This window comes from Hevea brasiliensis, chromosome 1 (genome assembly GCF_030052815.1).
Source record: "Hevea brasiliensis isolate MT/VB/25A 57/8 chromosome 1, ASM3005281v1, whole genome shotgun sequence".
In the NCBI taxonomy this organism is placed as follows: domain Eukaryota; kingdom Viridiplantae; phylum Streptophyta; class Magnoliopsida; order Malpighiales; family Euphorbiaceae; genus Hevea; species Hevea brasiliensis.
In genome coordinates, this window is record NC_079493.1 from 117,661,329 (window position 1) to 117,681,456 (window position 20,128).

At 30.9% G+C, this 20,128-nt stretch overlaps 1 protein-coding gene and 1 pseudogene across 3 annotated transcripts; both read right to left on the bottom strand.

The window, feature by feature from the left end:
* Window positions 1–323: 323 nt before the first annotated feature.
* LOC110648209 (pyrophosphate-energized vacuolar membrane proton pump) lies at window positions 324–8,733 on the bottom strand. Of its 3 annotated transcripts, none has more exons than XM_058148564.1 (8): window positions 8,116–8,733; window positions 3,651–4,225; window positions 3,187–3,566; window positions 2,359–2,445; window positions 1,932–2,262; window positions 1,189–1,599; window positions 1,025–1,084; window positions 324–933 (listed from the first exon to the last, which is right to left on the bottom strand). In XM_058148564.1, the coding sequence occupies exons 1-8, from the start codon at window positions 8,513–8,515 to the stop codon at window positions 727–729; spliced, it is 2,451 nt and encodes an 816-aa protein (XP_058004547.1). In that variant the 5' UTR covers window positions 8,516–8,733; the 3' UTR covers window positions 324–726. The 3 variants fall into 3 exon arrangements, with proteins under 3 accessions (XP_058004547.1, XP_058004548.1, XP_021658057.2); XM_058148565.1 differs by lacking the exon at window positions 8,116–8,733 and adding an exon at window positions 5,520–5,709; XM_021802365.2 differs by lacking the exon at window positions 8,116–8,733 and adding an exon at window positions 4,563–4,650.
* Window positions 8,734–14,980: 6,247 nt separating this feature from the next.
* LOC110648565 (receptor-like protein 13) lies at window positions 14,981–19,331 on the bottom strand (annotated as a pseudogene).
* Window positions 19,332–20,128: the final 797 nt, after the last annotated feature.

Sequence of the window (20,128 nt, forward strand, 5' to 3'; positions counted from 1 at the left end):
GATTGTCCATATTTCTATTATTGAAAGTGCTTTAAACATGCTGTAGCTTAATTATTATATTGTTTTATATTTCGTCTCACACGATATTTTCATTTAATATTGCAATCAACAAAATAAAAAAGGGTGAAACAGAAAAATTACTTATAGCAAGTTTACATGAATAAGGGCTTGGATTCATACACAAGCACAAGCATAACCACATATAATGTCAGATTCTTGACATTTTAATTCCCACAAAATTGCATTTTAGAAATTTTCAGCTCACCGTGTAATAGAAATTCCAATTCAGATGACCACTCAGAATATGGCCAAAAGCATGAAAGTACAGAACCCCCAAGCAAACAACCTCAATTTATCAAGTCCAAAATGCCATCCTTCATCAAAGGAAGAGGGTAACAATTCAAAATTTTAAAACGCAAGTTGTTCCCGAACTAAAGATTAAATGTATCAAATTCTCAAGCTCTCCTAGACATGACTGACACCACTTGCAACTTTGCAACCAATGACCATTTTTCTCGCCACCATTCGAACCATCTTTAATTGTCATCATCATCATCCCATCAAAAATAGCATTTTCACTAAACTAGGAAAACTAGCTTAAAAATCCCATTAAATGGGACAAAAGATAAATGCAGAAGTAGAATTGAGGGTGGATGAGGATTCTACAAGAGAAAGCAATGTTATAACAACTGTCCTTCCCTACGTCTGCATCATAATCCTCCCCCTTCAGAATATCTTGAAAAGCAGACCACCATGAGTGGCAAAGAAGGGAGCAAAGACAAGAGATTCCACAGCCATGAGCTTGATGAGGATGTTGAGTGATGGGCCTGAGGTGTCCTTCAGTGGGTCACCAATGGTATCACCAATCACTGCTGCTTTGTGTGGCTCTGAACCTTTTGGGCCTAGCGTCCTTGCATGCTCTGAAGCACCAGCCTGAGAATAGCAACCAACAAATATTAATTCACAAAATTCATATCTGCATAACAATGATCATAAAACAGAAGACGCAGTCAATTAGGTATACCTCGATATACTTCTTGGCATTATCCCATGCACCACCTGTGTTAGATGCAGAAATTGCTATCTGATAAAACCAAGAACCACAAGGTAACAACAGTCAGATCAAACAATATTCAAAGATCTTTGCAGAGTTTAAGTAACATTTTTTAAGTACTAAAGTTTCATTACCTGAACACCAGAAACAAGAGAACCAGCCAAAACACCAGAAAGAGTCTCAACGCCAAAGAAGGTTCCAACAATGAGGGGTGTAAGCATGACAAGAGCACCTGGTGGAATCATCTCCTTGATGGATGCATCAGTAGATATCTTGACACAGGTAGCATAATCAGGCTTGGAATGACCCTCCATGAGACCAGGAATGGTGTTGAACTGCCTGCGAACCTCCTCAACCATCTTCAAAGCTGCACTTCCCACACTCTTCATGGTCATGGCAGAGAACCAGTACGGAAGCATAGCACCCACGATCAGACCGATGAAGACCTTCGGGGTCAAGACATCAACTGTTGAAATAGATGCACGGCTCACAAAAGCACCGAACAATGCCAAAGATACTAGTGCAGCAGATCCAATGGCAAATCCCTAGAAAAAAAATGAGAAATGAAATGAAGTTGTACCAATTCTGAGTTTGGTGAAGGGTAGGAAAGAGTGCACTATACCTCTAAAAAACAGGTACGATAACAATAAACCCGTTTTAGACTAGCTTATGATAAATATAAGACATATTAGGATTCTTGATCCACAAGTGGGGTCTTACTTAACAACAATATCATGTCCCTTAGTTGCGCCAGTTTTGAAGTTCAAAAAAAGGCATATAGCTGTGAGTGCAGGGTTTGCACAACCACAAAAAGAATATTCACAACATCATAAAATGCCAATAATATGTGTACTTTAAAAGGGCATTATCTTGATACCTTCCCGATAGCAGCAGTAGTGTTGCCAGCTGCATCAAGTGCATCAGTTCGTTCACGGATGCGGTGACTCATACCAGCCATCTCAGCAATGCCCCCAGCATTGTCACTGATGGGACCATAAGCATCAATGGCCAATCCAGTGGCAATAGTGCTTAACATTCCAAGAGCGGCCACAGCAATGCCATACATGGCTGCAAAACTAAAACTAACAAAAATACTAACTGCAATGGCAAAAATTGGAATGATGACAGATTTGTATCCCAAGGCAAGGCCAAAGATGACATTTGTGGCGGCTCCTGTCCTGCAAGAGTCGGCAACATCTTGCACAGGGCTGCAGACAAAATACAAGCTTGGCATTAGAAAAATAAAAGAAATGATTCAAATGTAACAATAAGATATCTATTCAAATGGCATCATCATTTTGTACCTGTATGCATTGCTGGTGTAGTACTCGGTAATAAATCCAATAATAAGTCCAGCCCAGAGACCAACAGCCACACACAAGAACAACTGCCTGCAAATGATAATCACGGTATTAATAATACCACATCTACATAGAATTATGCACTCAATCACAAAGAAGACCAAATTAACGAAATAATAAAAAAAATGCAATTCAGTAGGCATTTGGACATACAACTTGCAGTATAAGTCCTTTGTCTGACCAACACTACAGTATAGATGACCATAATAAGTTAGAACCAAAAATACAATGCACCATGAGATACCAGCTAGAAGTCGGAAAAAGCACAAGATCAAGACAGATTACTTATGCATAAACAACCATCAAAATCTCTACCATGGCATTGTTAAAGAAATTTTACATTGCAAGTGTTGCATATGCAAATTTGCAAGTGTTGCATATGCAATTTTGTGAACCTCCAATATGGTACAACACTAAAGTAAACACAAGAAACTTAAACTTCTATAACCAAACTGCTATGGCATTCACTGAAGTGATCCACAAACAAAAGCAATAATAGAACAACTTGAAGGATAGAACATTTTGATCAATTATAAAGCTTTTTAACTGCTATAGTCTACAAAAAACAGCAAAACGCCTGCCTGTGTGTCAGTATGTGCACACCCTTTTCATCGCTTAGCTGAACCAATTTTAACCACAATCCGTGACATTCCAATATCAATGGGAAATTCTACAAAAATCTTCTAAAATGATAGCAGAGTCTAACACCATGTAACAAAAGCTTTATCTGTAACATATTTATTTGCAAAAAAGAGTCATGCAAAAACTTACCAGTTCTTGACAACCTTCTGAGTTCCAAAATTGTAAATTGTGAAAGATGAAGGCAAGCCAATCCAGGTTACAATTGCAATGCCCACAGTCATCAGAATAGTGGAGATAATAAGCTGCTTCTTCAATGCTGGTTCAATTTCCTTTACAGCCTTGATTTCAAAGAAATCAGTGGCGAAGAGGGTTGTAATCAAACAAACAAGGATACCCACAGAACTAATGAGCAAAGGATATAACATTGAAGTGAACTCATGGTTGATTCCAAAAGAGGAGATGGAGGCAACAACAAGGGCAGCACATGATGACTCGGCATATGAGCCAAAAAGATCAGACCCCATACCAGCAATATCTCCAACATTGTCACCAACATTGTCAGCAATGACCTGTAAGGATGATAATTAAATATGCTCAGTGAAACCCAAAACAAGTCGAAAAGAATTATATTCAATGGGAGCAGCAATCCTTACAGCTGGGTTTCTAGGATCATCTTCTGGAATGTTTCTTTCAACCTTTCCCACAAGATCAGCACCAACATCAGCAGCTTTGGTATAAATACCACCACCAACCCTTCCAAAGAGAGCCATGGAAGAACCCCCAAGACCATAACCAGTAATAGATTCAAAGAGGCCTTCCCAATCTTCCCCATAGTACAGCTTGAAGAGATTTATAGCAATGTAGAGTACCAATAGACCATTTGCAGCAAGGAGAAAACCCATTACTGCACCAGACCTAAATGCAGTAATAAAAGCCTTGCCAACACCCTTTCTAGCTTCCAGAGTTGTTCTTGCGTTGGCATAGGTAGCAATTTTCATCCCTAGGAAACCAGAGACAACTGAGGTGAAAGCACCAAGCAAAAATGAGACAGTGCTGAATATTGCAGTAGCAAGTGCTGGCTTGCACGTCTTCTCTTTATCATAAGTACATGGTTGGGACTTTGTGCTAAATCCCTCAACAGAACCCAGGAAAAGGAAGATGAGAATTGCAAAAGCCACCATGAACATCCCGACGTATTGATATTCAGTGAACAGAAAAGAGGTGGCACCTGTTGCACCCATAAATCCATAAACTTAACATCCATATACATTAAATATGTGCACAAAACTAATCAATTAGAAAAAGAGACAGAGCAAAGGTCATTTGAGACATAAAGATGGAAGAAGAGCGCCCAAAAAAAAAAAAAAAGCAATTGGCACAAAATTAATAGCATGCAGAAAAGGGGGGAAGGAGAAGAGATCATAGAAGAACAGTAGTAGCATCTAATAGCACTGCAACATAGGATCACAGCAGAGATCGTTCGCGAAAAGGAAAGTAAAATAGGAAGAAAAATAAGAAATATCTAACAATAAGACGGAAGATGGCGGTAAGTCAAAGTTTCACACCCATAGTTTTCCCCATGGTAAGTAGTTCAATAAACTGCAAGATTCATAGCCACAGACACATCATATACGCGCAGCATGGTTAATGATTACAAGTCTACAACACTCAAGAAGCCACATACCTTATTCTTATCTACAATTCTTATCTACAAGCCTATCATCTATGTGAAGCATAGTTGATGCACCAATATTATTATTAGCAAGTCACACTCTATCAAAATGCAATTACACCTCCTTACACTACAGATAGCGTAAACACTAGCAGTGAAGCAGCTTCAGCAAGTCACACCTCTTTCTTGTTTATTTCCCTACCCCAGCCTTTCTTTTTCTAATTTTACTCATCTAATATGTTGTCAACCTCTCTCTCTCAAAAAATGAACAGTGTGTGAGCGTGTGTATTCATTGTGTACTTTGTAATGCATGTGATAAGATGACAACATCTAATCCCACATAGTATTAGAGAAAAATAAAACAAATAATTAGTGCACACATCATTTATTTCTCGTAATATCAGGAGACAGCAGTAACTTTTTTGGATGCCAAAAGATGGCTTCAGATAATCTGTGCTTTACATCTTAACTAATAGTCCTCATTTGCAAATTGCAGTAAAAATTATATCAAAATTGCCAGTAAAAATAATTTAAGCAAGAAAAAATAATACCTCCTAGTAATGACTATAAAACAAAACCAGATGCAAATAAATAAATAAATAAATCAGATAACGCTATTCCCAAAAGTGATAACGCTATTCCCAAAAGTAAAATAGGAAGAAAAATAAGAAATATCTACCAATAAAACGGAAGATGGCGGTAAGTCAGAGTTTCACACCCATAGTTTTCCCCATGGTAACTAGTTCAATAAACTGCAAGATTCATAGCCACAAACACATCATCTATGCGCAGCATGGTTAACAAGTCTACAACACGATTACAAGTCTACAACACTCAAGAAGCCACATACCTTATTCTTATCTACAAGCCTATCATCTATGTGAAGCATAGTTGATGCACCAATATTATTATTAGCAAGTCACACTCAATCAAAATGCAATTACACCTCCTTACACTACAGATAGCGTAAACACTAGCAGTGAAGCAGCTTCAGCAAGTCACACCTCTTTCTTGTTTATTTCCCTACCCCAGCCTTTATTTTTCTAATTTTACTCATCTAATATGTTGTCTAGGGGTGGCCACGGTTCAGGAACCGCCGGTTACGGTTCCTGAACCGCCGGTTTAGGTTCAATGAAATCATGAACCTGAACCAAACCGCCAGGGGACGGTTTGGAAGACGGTTCCTGAACCGCCGGTTCCGGTTTGAGCCCCGGTTTAAAACGGTTTGAAGGACGGTTCGAAAAAGAACTGTTCAAAACAGTTTGAGGGACAGTTTGAAAGTGGTTTAGGGATAGTTTAAGGATAGCTTAGGCAAAAAAAATTTGAGAAAAATTTTATTGATTCAAAATTTAAGTTATATTTGTAAAAATATTTTAATTTTACTTAGAAATCTTTCAATCAAAATAAAATAAGAAAAAAAAAGAAAGAAAATAATTTATCTTTAAGAAAATTTAATAAAAAAAGACTTGACCCTGATTAAAAAACTAGAGATCAAATTAATTTTTTTTAAAGAAATTAGCAAAAAGTGTATTAACTTAATTTTGCCTATATATCTCTTTAGGATTTAGAGGAATAAAAATTTCTAGTTCTATTACTTGCCTTTTTTAAAAAATTATATAATAATTGATAATTAAAAATTATAAAAGAGAAGAAAAATTAAAATAGAGGGTATTAAAAATTTTATTGAGGATTTAAAGTAATAACAAAGTAATTGAGATAGTATTAAAAATTTCAGTAAGTATATAAAATAATAAAGTAGGAAAATTGAGAGAGTATTGGAAATTAAAATGAGTGTAGAAAATAATTATTTAAAGAATTTGAGAAAAATTGAAAAAATATTAAGAATTGAAGAAAATGCAAAGAGTAATTGTGTAGAGAATTAATTATATATATAAATGAATTAGAAGTGACGTAACATATTTATTGAATTTTTTTATATTTAAATCGCCAGTTTAATCCGGTTCGAAATCGTCGGTTCAATCCGATTAGGAACCGCCTGTTCACGGTTCTTAGAAAATATGAACCTGAACCAAACCGCAGAAGGACGGTTTCGGTCCGGTTCGAAGCCGGTTCCGATTTTGACCGGTTTTAACCGAACCGGTTCCAGTTCGGTTCCGGTTCAAAACCGGACTGTGGCCACCCCTAATGTCATCAACCTCTCTCTCTCTCTCTCAAAAAATGAACAGTGTGAGTGTGTGTATTCATTGTGTACTTTGTAATGCGTGTGATAAGATGACAACATCTAATCCCAGATAGTATTAGAGAAAAATAAAACAAATTTTAGTGCACACATCATTTATTTCTCGTAATATCAGGAGACAGCAGTAACTTTTTTGGATGCCAAAAGATGGCTTCAGATAATCTGTGCTTTACATCTTAACTAATAGTCCTCATTTGCAAATTGCAGTAACAATTATATCAAAATTGCCAGTAAAAATAATTTAAGCAAGACAAAATAATAACTCCTAGTAATGACTATAAAACAAAACCAGATGCAAATAAATAAATAAATAAATAAATCAGATAACGCTATTCCCAAAAGTGAATGAAAAAGAATATCCAAACAACATTATTTTATATAGGTGATATTTTCCTCCTCCATCGTCAAGATATGAGAAAGATTATTCATCTAGCGGACAACATCCACGTGCAGCACACGTGGAATGCGTACACTGGTGACAGTGACACCCAAAAGCCGCATATCCTTATGTGGAGAAGACAAAAAAATTGAAGTCCCAATTAATAATAACCACGCCTCATAGAGCTGTATTATAGCGTATTATAACTTTCATTCTAAAACAATCCAAGATAGACCAAATATACAAAGATAAAAACCCTTTTTTTTTTCCCGTGACAAAACGGGTAAAAGTAGATCTAAAAAAAAAAGCTCTAGTGCTTGAGTGCAAAACCTAAAATGAACAGTGAAATGCAGATAATAATATCAGAGGAAAAGGAGCATTATTAGATTTCTTCATGGTATAAAAAGTAATTTCTAAAAATGTAATAGTTAGCAATAAAATAAAATTTGAATAATAAATTTCTAGGTATTAAAATCTGAAAAGAAAATTCAATTTTTACCATAAAAAGCAAAAAGTTATCAATTTCCTTTCATTTTCCTTCGTTTTGTCAATAGCCAAACAGATGCTAAAGTTAAAATTCATCTAAATAGACATAACAACAGAAAAGGAAATGGAAAATCGAGCGCTCGCTAGTAACTCTCTTCCTGGCCACCAAAGAAATTCAATTTTTGACCCTAAACAAATACAATTTTTAAGTCCAACTTCTCATAATTACATAAGCTTCAACTTGAAAACAGTAGCAGACCAAGAGAACTCATTCAGTTAAAAGAGAAAAACTCAAACTTGTTAATGCAAACACACACAGAAATGAAAAATATAAACCACCAGATCTAAAACCAAAACTCTAAGATCTAAACTTGTTCATACCTTCAGAGATTGCACACTGTATATCAGCGCACTTGGCCACAACGCTGTGGTCATTAAGACCTTCCTCTTCTTCAATCAAGTAATCATTGTACGCATTCTTGTTAGCACCACCCGGCGCGTGGCGCTCCGCCGTGAGCTTCACGCGCGAGACCAAGAACCACTGTATTAATGAGAAGGCGATGCCAACAACCGCGCACACCGGCACCAGTATCTCCGTCCCCAACTCCGACAGCACCGCCGATCCCATCCTCCTCGCCTGAACCCAACAACAATTCTCCGGTGTCAGAACGCCGAAAAATGATTCCAGAAAGAGAAAAGCCTGAGTGCAGGAGAGTGTAAAAGAGAACGAAGCTCCTTGGTGTGATTCTACTGATTCATTTTTATCGGAAGAGCATAGCATTCGGGGAAAGTGAGGAATAATACTCCGCAATTCGGCCTATTTTATCTAGTAGCATCATAGGCCGTCCGATCTTTTCCAGATATAATGATGCTGGGAACGGGGATGCTTAATGGTGATTAATGAAGACTAATGTCGCAAGATTATTGGACAGTTGGATATGCGGGGAATAAAATGGAGGAAATATTTTATATCCACGATAATGACCGCTAAATACCCTTTTGATCAGGCAAGCCCATAAATTGGTGGTATGATGAACGGTCACTGATCTAGGTGTAGCTTAAGATTCCATGGGGTCAATTCATGATGGAACACTAGGGCTTAGATAACTTTAGCGCGTATTGTCGACGCATCAATGTCGGAATCCCCATCATTTTGACTCGATAGTTTCACTTTGTTTTGCCACATTGCCGAAGGTACTATTCCGTCCTTATGCAATCATGAGAGATGATGTACATCAAAAAAATCTAGACCGTAGAAAATGGTGATCGTACTGATTGGCCGTGATGGACGAAGTTTGCGACGTCGCAGAGAAAGCGAGGAGCACCAGATACAGTGTACATGGAGGCAGGGGAAAATAGGTGAGGATATTGTTGGAACGGCATTTCAGTAACTCATGACGTCCGGTGAATTGAATGGCGTGCATCCCTCCGGATCGGATAATATTATATTATTTAATTATTTTAATTTCCTTTTTTTTTTCTGCTCAAAACCCTATCTTTCTGCACTCCACTAATCTAGGAGAATTATAATTTTTTTTTTCGTCTCCAAGAGGGAAATTATTTTATAAAAATGATTTTTTTTTTCTTTGATCCAAAATTGAAAGCCCCATGTTTATGTTTTATCCTTCCTTCCTCCCCTTTTTCTTAAAAATTATAATAAAAAAAATACTAATATAAATATTTCAAGTACTAATTATGAGTATTCAGTTATTAGTCCAATAATTAAAAAAAAAGTTATTAATATTATGCATATTTATTTCAGAATTATTATAGTGCACATTTTAGATTTTTTTTTGTTTCATAATTGTAATTACTTTTCGTAATCATTTCATTAACTTGATAACAAGTGATTTAACTTGTGTAATGTGACACGTCAACGACTTTAAATTATTGAGTATCAATTTCATTGCTATAACTCAATGATGACAATTAATAAATTGCTCACACCAATCATTCTACACAAATTCTTAATATTTTATATAAACACTAAATATTCTTAATGCCTGAATTTATTTTAAATTCAATAAAAATTTATCCTTAATAATATTAACCTATCTCAAATCTAGTTACTACTACTTAAAAATATTTAAATTTATTTAATTTTATATATTTTAATTAATAATTTATATAATAAATATTTTTACTAATAATTTATATTTAAAAAATTTAATAATTCTTTAAAATATTTAAATTCTATTTATTTAAAATATAACTATTTTTTTAAATGCACATTGTATATTTTTTTATACTCATTGTATATACCATAATTTAATATTTTTATATTTAATTTTTTATTTATTTTTTTATATGATATACTATTATTATAATATGTTAATTATTATTATTATGATAATATAATAATTTTTTTATTTTTTATGACATGTATATCGTATGTGCATTTATTATTTTTAGATTAAATTAATAAAAATAGAAGTGTATCAATCAAAATAGAAAATTATCAAGATGAAATTTATTATGAAAATTTTATTATTATAATATAATTTTATAATTTTAAGTATTTTATAAATATATAAATTTAACTATTTATTATTTTTGTAATTTATATATTTTTATATTAAATTTCTTCAATAATAAAATGCATGTGTTTATGAAGACTAATTAACTTTTAGCATTATATAGTTTTCTTTATAAAACATATATAATTAGTATGAAAAATTTAAACTTCAATTTAATATAATTTCATATAATATTAAATTTTTAGTTATTTTTTATTCGATTTTTTAATTTTATTTTATGAAATTAATGACACTAATATTAATAAATAACAATTTTATTTGATATATAATATTTTATATAGTTTTATATTTTCTTATTATACGAAGAAAACTTTAAAAGTAAGATTAATAAATATAATAAATCATTTATAAATAATAAATTAATAACTAAAATTATCTTTTTATATAAAAAATAAAAAATTAATGCTAATGGAATAAAAAATACTAATGTTAATACATTATTATTTTTAATTAGAATTATTATATTTAAAAGTATATATACAATTTTTCGACTTACAATAAGATACTTTATCAAATTAACTTATAACGTATTTTTAAATTAAATTTTTTATAATTATTTTTCTATGAGTAAATGTTAAATTTCAATAAAGAAAGTTGTTGAATTCAAATAAATAAAAATTTTATTAAATGATGTAATTTTTATATTTATATAAAAATTAAACTATTTTTAAATTAAAATATTAATTTGTGTTTATGTTTAAATTAATGTTTAAATATAAATTTATTTAGTTAAAATAACAATTATATATTCAATGTATGGTTCCTAATTCTTTTCATACGTATTCACTATTTATTATGCTAAAACGAGTTTATAGTAATAAAAAATAAAAAGAAAATTATTATATTTTTTATATGTACACACATTACTATTTTTTAAACTTTTAATAATATATCATTTTAAAATAAAAAATTAGTAAAATTATTATATTTTTATATGTACACACATTACTATTTTTTAAACTTTTAATAATATATCATTTTAAAATAAAAAAATTAGTATTATAAATTCTAATCATTCTATTAATTATATTTGTTTTATAATTAAACTCAAGCCTAATATATTATTTAAATTTTTAATTTTTTTAAATAAGATATTTATCTTTTTAATTTTTTCTCGTATATATAATTTATTTTATATGCTTTGTATGTAATTATATATTATTTTAAAAATTCTATATTCATATAATTTTGTTATATATTACATCCTAATAGGATTTATAAATTCAATTTTAATTAAAACTAACTTATATATCAATGCAATAATTAAGAATTTTAGAAATATATTTATAATTAAAAAATATATATTTATTTTATATGAAATATTTTTGAAATGAACTTATAAAAAAATTAAATTAAAAGAAAACTTCAAAAATATTGATAAAAGAATTCATATGTTTAGTCTGCAAAAATTGATTTATTTTCTTATTCATTTATGTAAATTCAAATATAATTGTATTTTAAAATATTTTTACATAAATAATTATAAAATAAAAATAGAAATATAGTATGATTCATTAAAAAAATGATTTATATAAATAAAATACCTTCATATTTTTGTAAATATTATAAATTATGAAGGTATTTTATAAAATTTTATTTTAAATTATTTTATAATAAAAATTAAATTATATAAAATTTAGATATAAGTAGGATTAAGAATTTTAGATTTATATAAACTCTAAAATTATATATACAATTAAACTTTTAGTCCTAAGAATTTTAAATTTATATAAATTATAAAATTAAATTTATATAAATTATAAAATTAAATTAAATAATAAAAAATATAATTATAAATATTATAAATAATGAAAGACAATTTAAGTAAAGCAAATATTTTTACCTATTTTCACATATTTATATATTTTATAGGTATATAAAAATTTATAAATATTACTATAAAAACATATTTTATATTTATTTAATAATTTATATAAATAAATTTAAATAATAAATATTCAATATATAAAATTTTGAATCCGTTCAAAATCTTATTACATATTAATTAAATTTATCTTATTAAATTTAATTAAATTAAATTCTTATAAATATTTGTACTATTATTGCTACTATAAATATTTAAGTAAAATATCATCATAATTTATTTATTTATTTTATGATTTAGTGGGAATTGTAAAATATTTTTAAAATTAAAGTATAATTACTGATTAATTATTAGCCCCAAGTTGAATACTTTTTATCTTTTTTTTCAATAAGCAGAAACTGGAGTTCAATAACCAGAAACTGGAGTGAAATTAGCAATTTAGCGAAAAAAATAAAATAAAATAGAAGGAAAGAAAGGGAAGGGTATAAGGATAGTGTGGGCATTAAATAATTTTGTTGGGTTGCAAATAGTGAAGTTTTGTTTGCTTTAACTGGTTCCCACACCAACCGTTGATCTTGATTGGTTATTTTGTTTTTATGATGCTATTTGCAACGTACTTTTAACCCTCTTTGGAGTACAAACAAAAGTCGCACAGATAAATGCTCAGAAAAAAAAAATTACTCATATAAAATATTATAAATGAATGTATGTTAATAAATCTTAACTATAGAATAAGAGATATCTTAATGAATGATTTTGCAATTATTAAAATTTTAAATTTAAATTATGGTGTATTTTATGATTATCTAATTTAAAATAAAGTAGATATTGCTTTGTTACGAAAAATAAAATGATTTAATAAAATTTTATAATTTATTTTATTAAATTTTTATAAAATATATTGTTTTAAATAATTAATTACTCAAAATTTATTAACTTAATGAAAAAAAATAAAATTTCTTCACATAAAATACATATATAATATTTTTTAATAAATTTTATTTTTTATTAAATTAATAAAATTTTTCATAATTAATTATTTTAAAAAATTTAATGAGATAAATTATAAAATTTAGTTAAATCATCTTATTTTTTTATAGTAAGGTAATTTTACTTTATTTTAAATTAAATAACCATGAAATACACCTTAAATTATTAATTTAAAATTTTAAATTTTTCATAACTTCAAATATTGTATTATTATAATTAAATAATTATCTTTTTATTAAGATATATTGATTTTAATTTTTATTTATAGTATAAAAAAAAAGACGAATGAAAAAAAAAGAAAGAAAACAATACAAATAATATATGGGGGTCCATAAATCAATAATTTATTTGATTTATGTTTAATGTAGATCTCTAATTAATGATAAATTCTAGTATACATGCTTTAATTACTTTTTTTTCTTTTTTAATTGTAAATTTTCATTCCATGAAAGTTTAAAGGGTAAATTACACAGATTATGGCATTATTAGGCCTATAAACAAGACAAAGTTTCCATTATCATATACAAGCCCAATAAGAAAACTCAGAGCTTTACAAGTCAAACCCTAAATCTAATACTCCCATGCAAAATTTTGGAAAACTTTCTTAATGCCGTTACTGGGATTGGACTTGAAGCACCTTACTGAAAAAAGACTAGAAGGAAAGACCTTCTACTAGAGCCACAATATAGAGCCATTCCAGCCAAAGCCAAGAGGCCCCTTACCTTCACAAGTGAGCTCGTCGTTTTGAAAGCTTGTGGGACTCAAGTTACTGACTTGGGAGAGAAGGGCGACAGGGGCCATAGCATCTCACTCTCATCTAACCATAGGTAACCAACAACACCTTTGAAATGCCAATCCAAATCCTTGAGTCGCCTTCCCCTTAGACCTTTCCCATAGTCGGAAGCATCCCACCAGACTAAGGATTAATAGGACCTAAAGAAGTAACTCACACCAACAAACTTCAAAACCATAACTTCCTGTTACAGATCTACATTGAATCCCCGCAACTGAAACTCAAGATTTTCAAAAACTATAACCAACACTACAGGCAACACACATCGGTGAGGGAAGGGAAATCCAGTATCGTGAAAGAGTAAAACACCTTCCCCTGCCCTTAGGCAAGGGAAAGTTACTGAAAGTAAAACTCAGCTAAAATCAAGGGAAAAGACGATGAAATAAAAATTGTGTTTTGAGAGAAGATTCTCTCTAAAAAGCTAGAAAGAGAAGTAATCCTTGCTTAATTACCCATTGCTTTTATTTTTTTGCAACAGGAGAGAACTATGGAGGTTAGATTGAGCAATTATTAATGTTATGGCTAGATACAGCTCTCATGAGAGTTAACTTTGTTTTTTCATTTGTTTATTATAATTGCAGATCCACCAAACCATGTTGTCTGGAGATGAGAAACAAACATGGATCTACAATTACTTCAATATTGGAACCCTTGATTGTGGGAATTAATCGATTAAACAAACCAGAACGGGTTACCCACATGCACATTTCTCATTTTTTTTTTATTTTATATTTAATTATTTCTGTTGGATTAGGAATGGGAAGGGAAGCTTTCGAATTATGATTCATTTGGTAATTGATCACTTACTGATTATCAAATCTAATTACAATAACTTAATCACGCTGTATATTGGCTTAGGTTTCATTGTTATATAATGTTCAACTGAGAAATTTTAATATATGTATTAAAATTATTATTGTACTAATCACAAGATACAATTATCTTAAAATAATTTAAATGCATTATGCAAAATGGAAAAAAAATGTTATAAAAAAATGTAAATCACGTATAAAAAAATACTGTGAAAAATATAAATGAAAAACTTAGTGTACTTGAATTTGTTGTCCTCAACTCATATGGAAACTTTGGGGATAATAAGCATTATCTCTGGATGGTTTATAAATCAATCACCATTAATGATACAAACGAGTAAATCACTTAAATAAAATATCGTATAAAAGTTTAATAACATGAAAACATAAATTATTCGATTTTACAGGATAATTTTTGTTGCCAATAAGGATTGACATTCAGAAAAATGATGACTTCCAAAAAGAAAATAATAAAAGATACTGAAAAGCTTGGAAAAAAGACTACCTCATCAATTTCATACCATTTTACATTTGCTTCATGTTCCATCCTTGTTGGTGATTGGGGTGACTCATTATCACTGTCGCAGTTTTTCTCCAGCAGAGGTCCACAGAGAAATCGATTCCCTTCATAGCTACTACTGTCAAATGTGCCAAATTGCAACGTATCTGGAATTTTACCTGATAAGTTATTGTAAGCAACAGAAAATACCGCTAGAAAGTGTAAAGCTACCAATTGTGAAGGAATCTCTCCATTTAATTTATTATGAGAGAGGTCAAAGCTCTCTAATTGGGTAAGGTCCGACAAAGATGCTGGAATGGATCCTGTCAAGCGATTGTAGGAAATGTTCAAGGCACGAATTTGAGATATCTTCCCCAGCTGGTATGGAATCTGACCTTCTAGATTATTATCTGACAAATCCAGTCCAAACAGGTTTTCAAGAATGTGAGACTTGTAGGTGTAATCAATATGTTTTATTACAAAATCAACTTCTTCATTCTCATCGATTTCAACCCTGTAATAACCGCTTCTCCCTATATAATAATGTCGGCTGAACTGGTCCTTAAGCCCTTTCCTTCCAAAGGAGAGATTGGATAAACAGTTGGGAATGGATCCAGAAAAAGAATTTCTTGAAAGATCGAATAAGCTGACGGAATTCAATTGACACAAACAATTGGGAATGGAGCCATTTAAACAATTCCCTCCTAATAAAAGAACCCGTAAATTTGGAAATGCGCCAAAATTATTGGGAATGCTGCCAGATAACTCGTTATCTCTCAAGTTTAACGTCAACAGATTTGAAGAATTGACAAAAGCTTCTGGTATTGATCCAGTCAATCTATTACCTTGCAAATTCATATATACTGTATTTTCAAAATCCCATGAATGCCGTACGTTGAAGCAAGAAGGTAATGATCCAGAAAGAGAGTTGTGGGAAAGGTCTACATACCTAGCTGACAAAACTTCACATGAAATCTGACCTTTAAAAGAATTTTTGGAAAGGTCCATGTGCAAAAAAAATGTTATGTTGTTCATCCAGCGTGGAATCTCACCATGAAAGTAGTTGTTGCTAAGATCTAATATCCATAGGTCAAGAATCTTAATGACTAAACTTGATAGAGTTCCCACGAACTGATTATCATTCAACTGCAAAATCAATAATTTAGTAAGGTTAAATCGACTGGTGAATATATGACCATGGAAGCTATTATTCGATAACCTTAGAACTTCCAAAGAGGTGCAACTTGAAATCAATTTGTCTGGTACATCTCCGGAGAAGTTGTTAAAAGACAAATCCAAACTTATCAATTTGCAGCCGTCGCCAGGTGAGAGAAGGAAATCACCTTGAAAACCATTGTTGGATAAATTGAGATTCTGCATGTTGGGAAAGATCTGTGCACCAAGTTCTTGAAGCTGTTCAATAAATTGATTGTCTGAAATATCCAACTTGGTGGTATTGAAGCTGGTGTAGGTTGGTAGATGAAATTGACCCTTGAAACAGTTATTCTTAAGAATCAGTTGATCTAGTTCTGTATTGTTCTCAAGCAACCATATAGGAAAACTTCCTTCTATTTTGTTGTTAGACAAGTCGATCACTTTCAATTTAAACTGGTGAAAGAGAAACTCAGGAATACTTTCAAGAGCACAATTTTGCAGGACAAGAACATTTAACTGGAATGATGGAATCCAACCAGGATATTTCATCGCAACCTCAAATTTGTTGTTGTTACTTGCGAATTTAACCACTTGAGGGTTGGAATTGTTAGCAAATAAGTTGAATGAGAATTGGCCCTCAAAAAGATTATAGCTCAGATCAATACATTCAAGGGATAGGAGGTTGCCTAACCAAGATGGAATATGCCCTGTGAATTGATTGCCAGACATATCTAAGAATCTCAGAGACGTCAAATTTTTTAGGCATGGGGGAAGATTGCCTCCAAAATTATTGTCTCCGAGATTCAACTCTTGAAGTCTCGTCAAGTGGCACAAACCTGTCGGAGTAACAGTGATGGATGTTATGAAGAATATCTACAAAAATTTAGCACTATAAAATATTAAAATAGTATTTTATTATATTTATCTGTATTTTTGTGTCCATTTTAAAGTTAAATTACTCTCAAGTCTCAATGTAGTTTTATATATAGCTGCATATATGGATACCTCCAATTTGAGCTATGTATAATAATTAATAAAACAACGAAGGAAATGGTGATTATTAGAGCTCTATACACATAAGAAATGGTGGTAAATATATTTCCTTACTTTGTATCGGCTGAGTTCCATTCAATTTGTTTCCACCAAAATTAAACGTTGTTAAATTTTGTAGTTTAACTATGTCTGCATTAGAGCACAGAGACGCATAAGAAAGTTGAATAACAAAAAGAATCTGCCATCTTCTGTTGCAATATAATAAGAAAATGGAAAAAATGAGATTGAAAGTTGAAGACTAAAAAGATCACGTACCTCGAAATAAAAGTGGTCCTCGCAACTCAGTAGAATACAAGTTTAGAGTCTCAACGGAAGAAAATATACTTGAGAAGCTCAATATATCAGTGTTGAACTTATTCCAGGACAAATCCAAATACTTCAATTTGCTAAACTTCGAGAAATTTTTGGAATCTGTAGAGCTCTAAATTTCAGTTGAGTCATATAGTATAATTTATTCACTAAATCTGTACTTCTCAATATACACCAAGATGAGAAATTAACAATCAATAAATTTGAATATCATCAATGAAATTAACAAATAATTACATAACCACTTTCAAATTGCTTGATCACAATTTTTGTGATTTAAGTGAGAGAATCTCATTCTAACATTGAAGTATGAAAGTGATATAAATTTACCTTGAATTGGTACGGTACTATTGAACCTATTGAAACTTACATCCAAGGATTCTAAGTTCTTCAGGCTACTTAATCCTGAATCAAGAGCCGAAAAACAATAAAAATAAAACCAAAACAATGGGAATTCTACAACTCAAAGAATAGAGTGCATGGTTGAGTGTTGGGATGTTTTGATAGAATGAGCGTGAAGAAAATAATTCCAATAAAATCAAACATACCTTGGATAGGGAAGAAACCTTCCATATCATTGTGACTAAGAGTCAAATTCTTAAGGGATGAAAACGTATCCAATGATGACAAGATACTACTAGTGAAACTATTATAACTGATATCCAACATCTTTAATCTTTCAAACCCTGTATATCACACAGCTTCTATGTTAATGGAAGACATAATCAACCACTTTCAAATTGCATGCAATTGTTTAAATAATTACAAGTTTGAGAGGAGCTAGTTCCAATCTTGAAGTAGAAATGGGAATTAAAGAGTACCTTTAATTGGTACAGTGCTATTGAATTGATTCCATTTCAAATCCAACAATTCCAAGTTTTCCAAGTTGCCTAATTCTGAATCATGTAACAGTAGAAAAGTTAAACTCCAAAAAGAAAAAGAAGAAAAGCAAAAACATAATGGGAATTATTACTCAAATAATAAAATTGGTGAATGGGATTAATTAGATGTTCTTATAGAATGAATATGAATAATACATACCTTCACTAGGGAAGAAACCTTCCATTCTATTATGACTAAGAATCAAAGTCTTGAGTGATTTAAGAGCACCCAATGATAATAAGATGCTATTATTGAAATAGTTAGTATTAAGGTCTAAGACTTCTAGCTTCTTTAATCCTAACAATCTTTCAAAACCTGCATATAGTATACAACTTGTGTTATTTTATTTGGTCTAACTTGATGAAATATTCACATTTCAAAAGATAGCTATTATGTAACTTCTTTTAACACTACAAAGTTGAATAAAGATGAATGAAAAATAATAGGTAGAGGAGCATGGCATATGTACCTTTTTAGTTTGTGAAACCACCAGTTTTATTATACGATAAATTAAGACTTATCAATTCTTTAAATGGCTGAAACATGGAGAATGTTAGAAACCAAATATTTTCTTCATCATCGTAAAATGATTCGCTCTTTATGTCATATTGTCTTGAATTGTTGAGGGAGAGATCAGTCACGTGACCTACAGTGGAATTGCACATGACACGCTCCCATTTACAGCAATCACTAAATGGATCATTAACCCATGAAGAAAAAAGACGGTCTGCATCAGAGCCATCTGATCCAATGAATGCCTTGAAATCTAAGAGAGCCAATCTCTCTTCTTCAAAACACCCTTTATTTCCACGGATTTGAATCCAAAGGATCGTAAGACCCAACAATGAGCACTTTGCTAAGTAAGCCAACCCCATTTAGAAATGCGATGCTCCCATTCACTACTATACCCCACCATTTATACAGATAACTAGTCATCTACTGTCTAATTTTCATATAATATATTCACTTATAATTTTTTTTCTTTTTGAAGTTCTTTTATTTAAGATACATAGTTGGTAGTTTGTCTCTTATATCCTCAACGAAATTGTCATTGGAAGTAGAGAGAGACAAGTAAATTAAAGATTCTACATAAGCCTCTTTTTTATTTTTTATTTTTTATAATTGATTAAAGTCTATACAATCTGAGAAAGACAAGAAAATGCGGACAACTTTGAGATCTATTGTAAGTCTCTTCTTAAATATAATAGGAAAAGTCAAACTCCGGCCGACCACTGAATTTTTCGCGATTGAAATTTCTTATAGAGGAAATAAATTTTGATATGAGCCATAGCAACTCATCGTCATTCTACCCAACCCATAAGTTATTCATAATTCATTTTAATACACATAAAATTTGAGCAAACTTATATTTTGACTTTAAAACTATGAATAAGATTTTTTGCAGTTATGGTTTTAAATTAAAATATTTAATTTGCATTAGAAAATTAGTTTATAAAACAAAATTCATTTCTTTAATTATTTTCAAGTGAAAAATGGGTTAATAAGGTAACATCTGCAGGTTATCAGATTGGCTTTTAA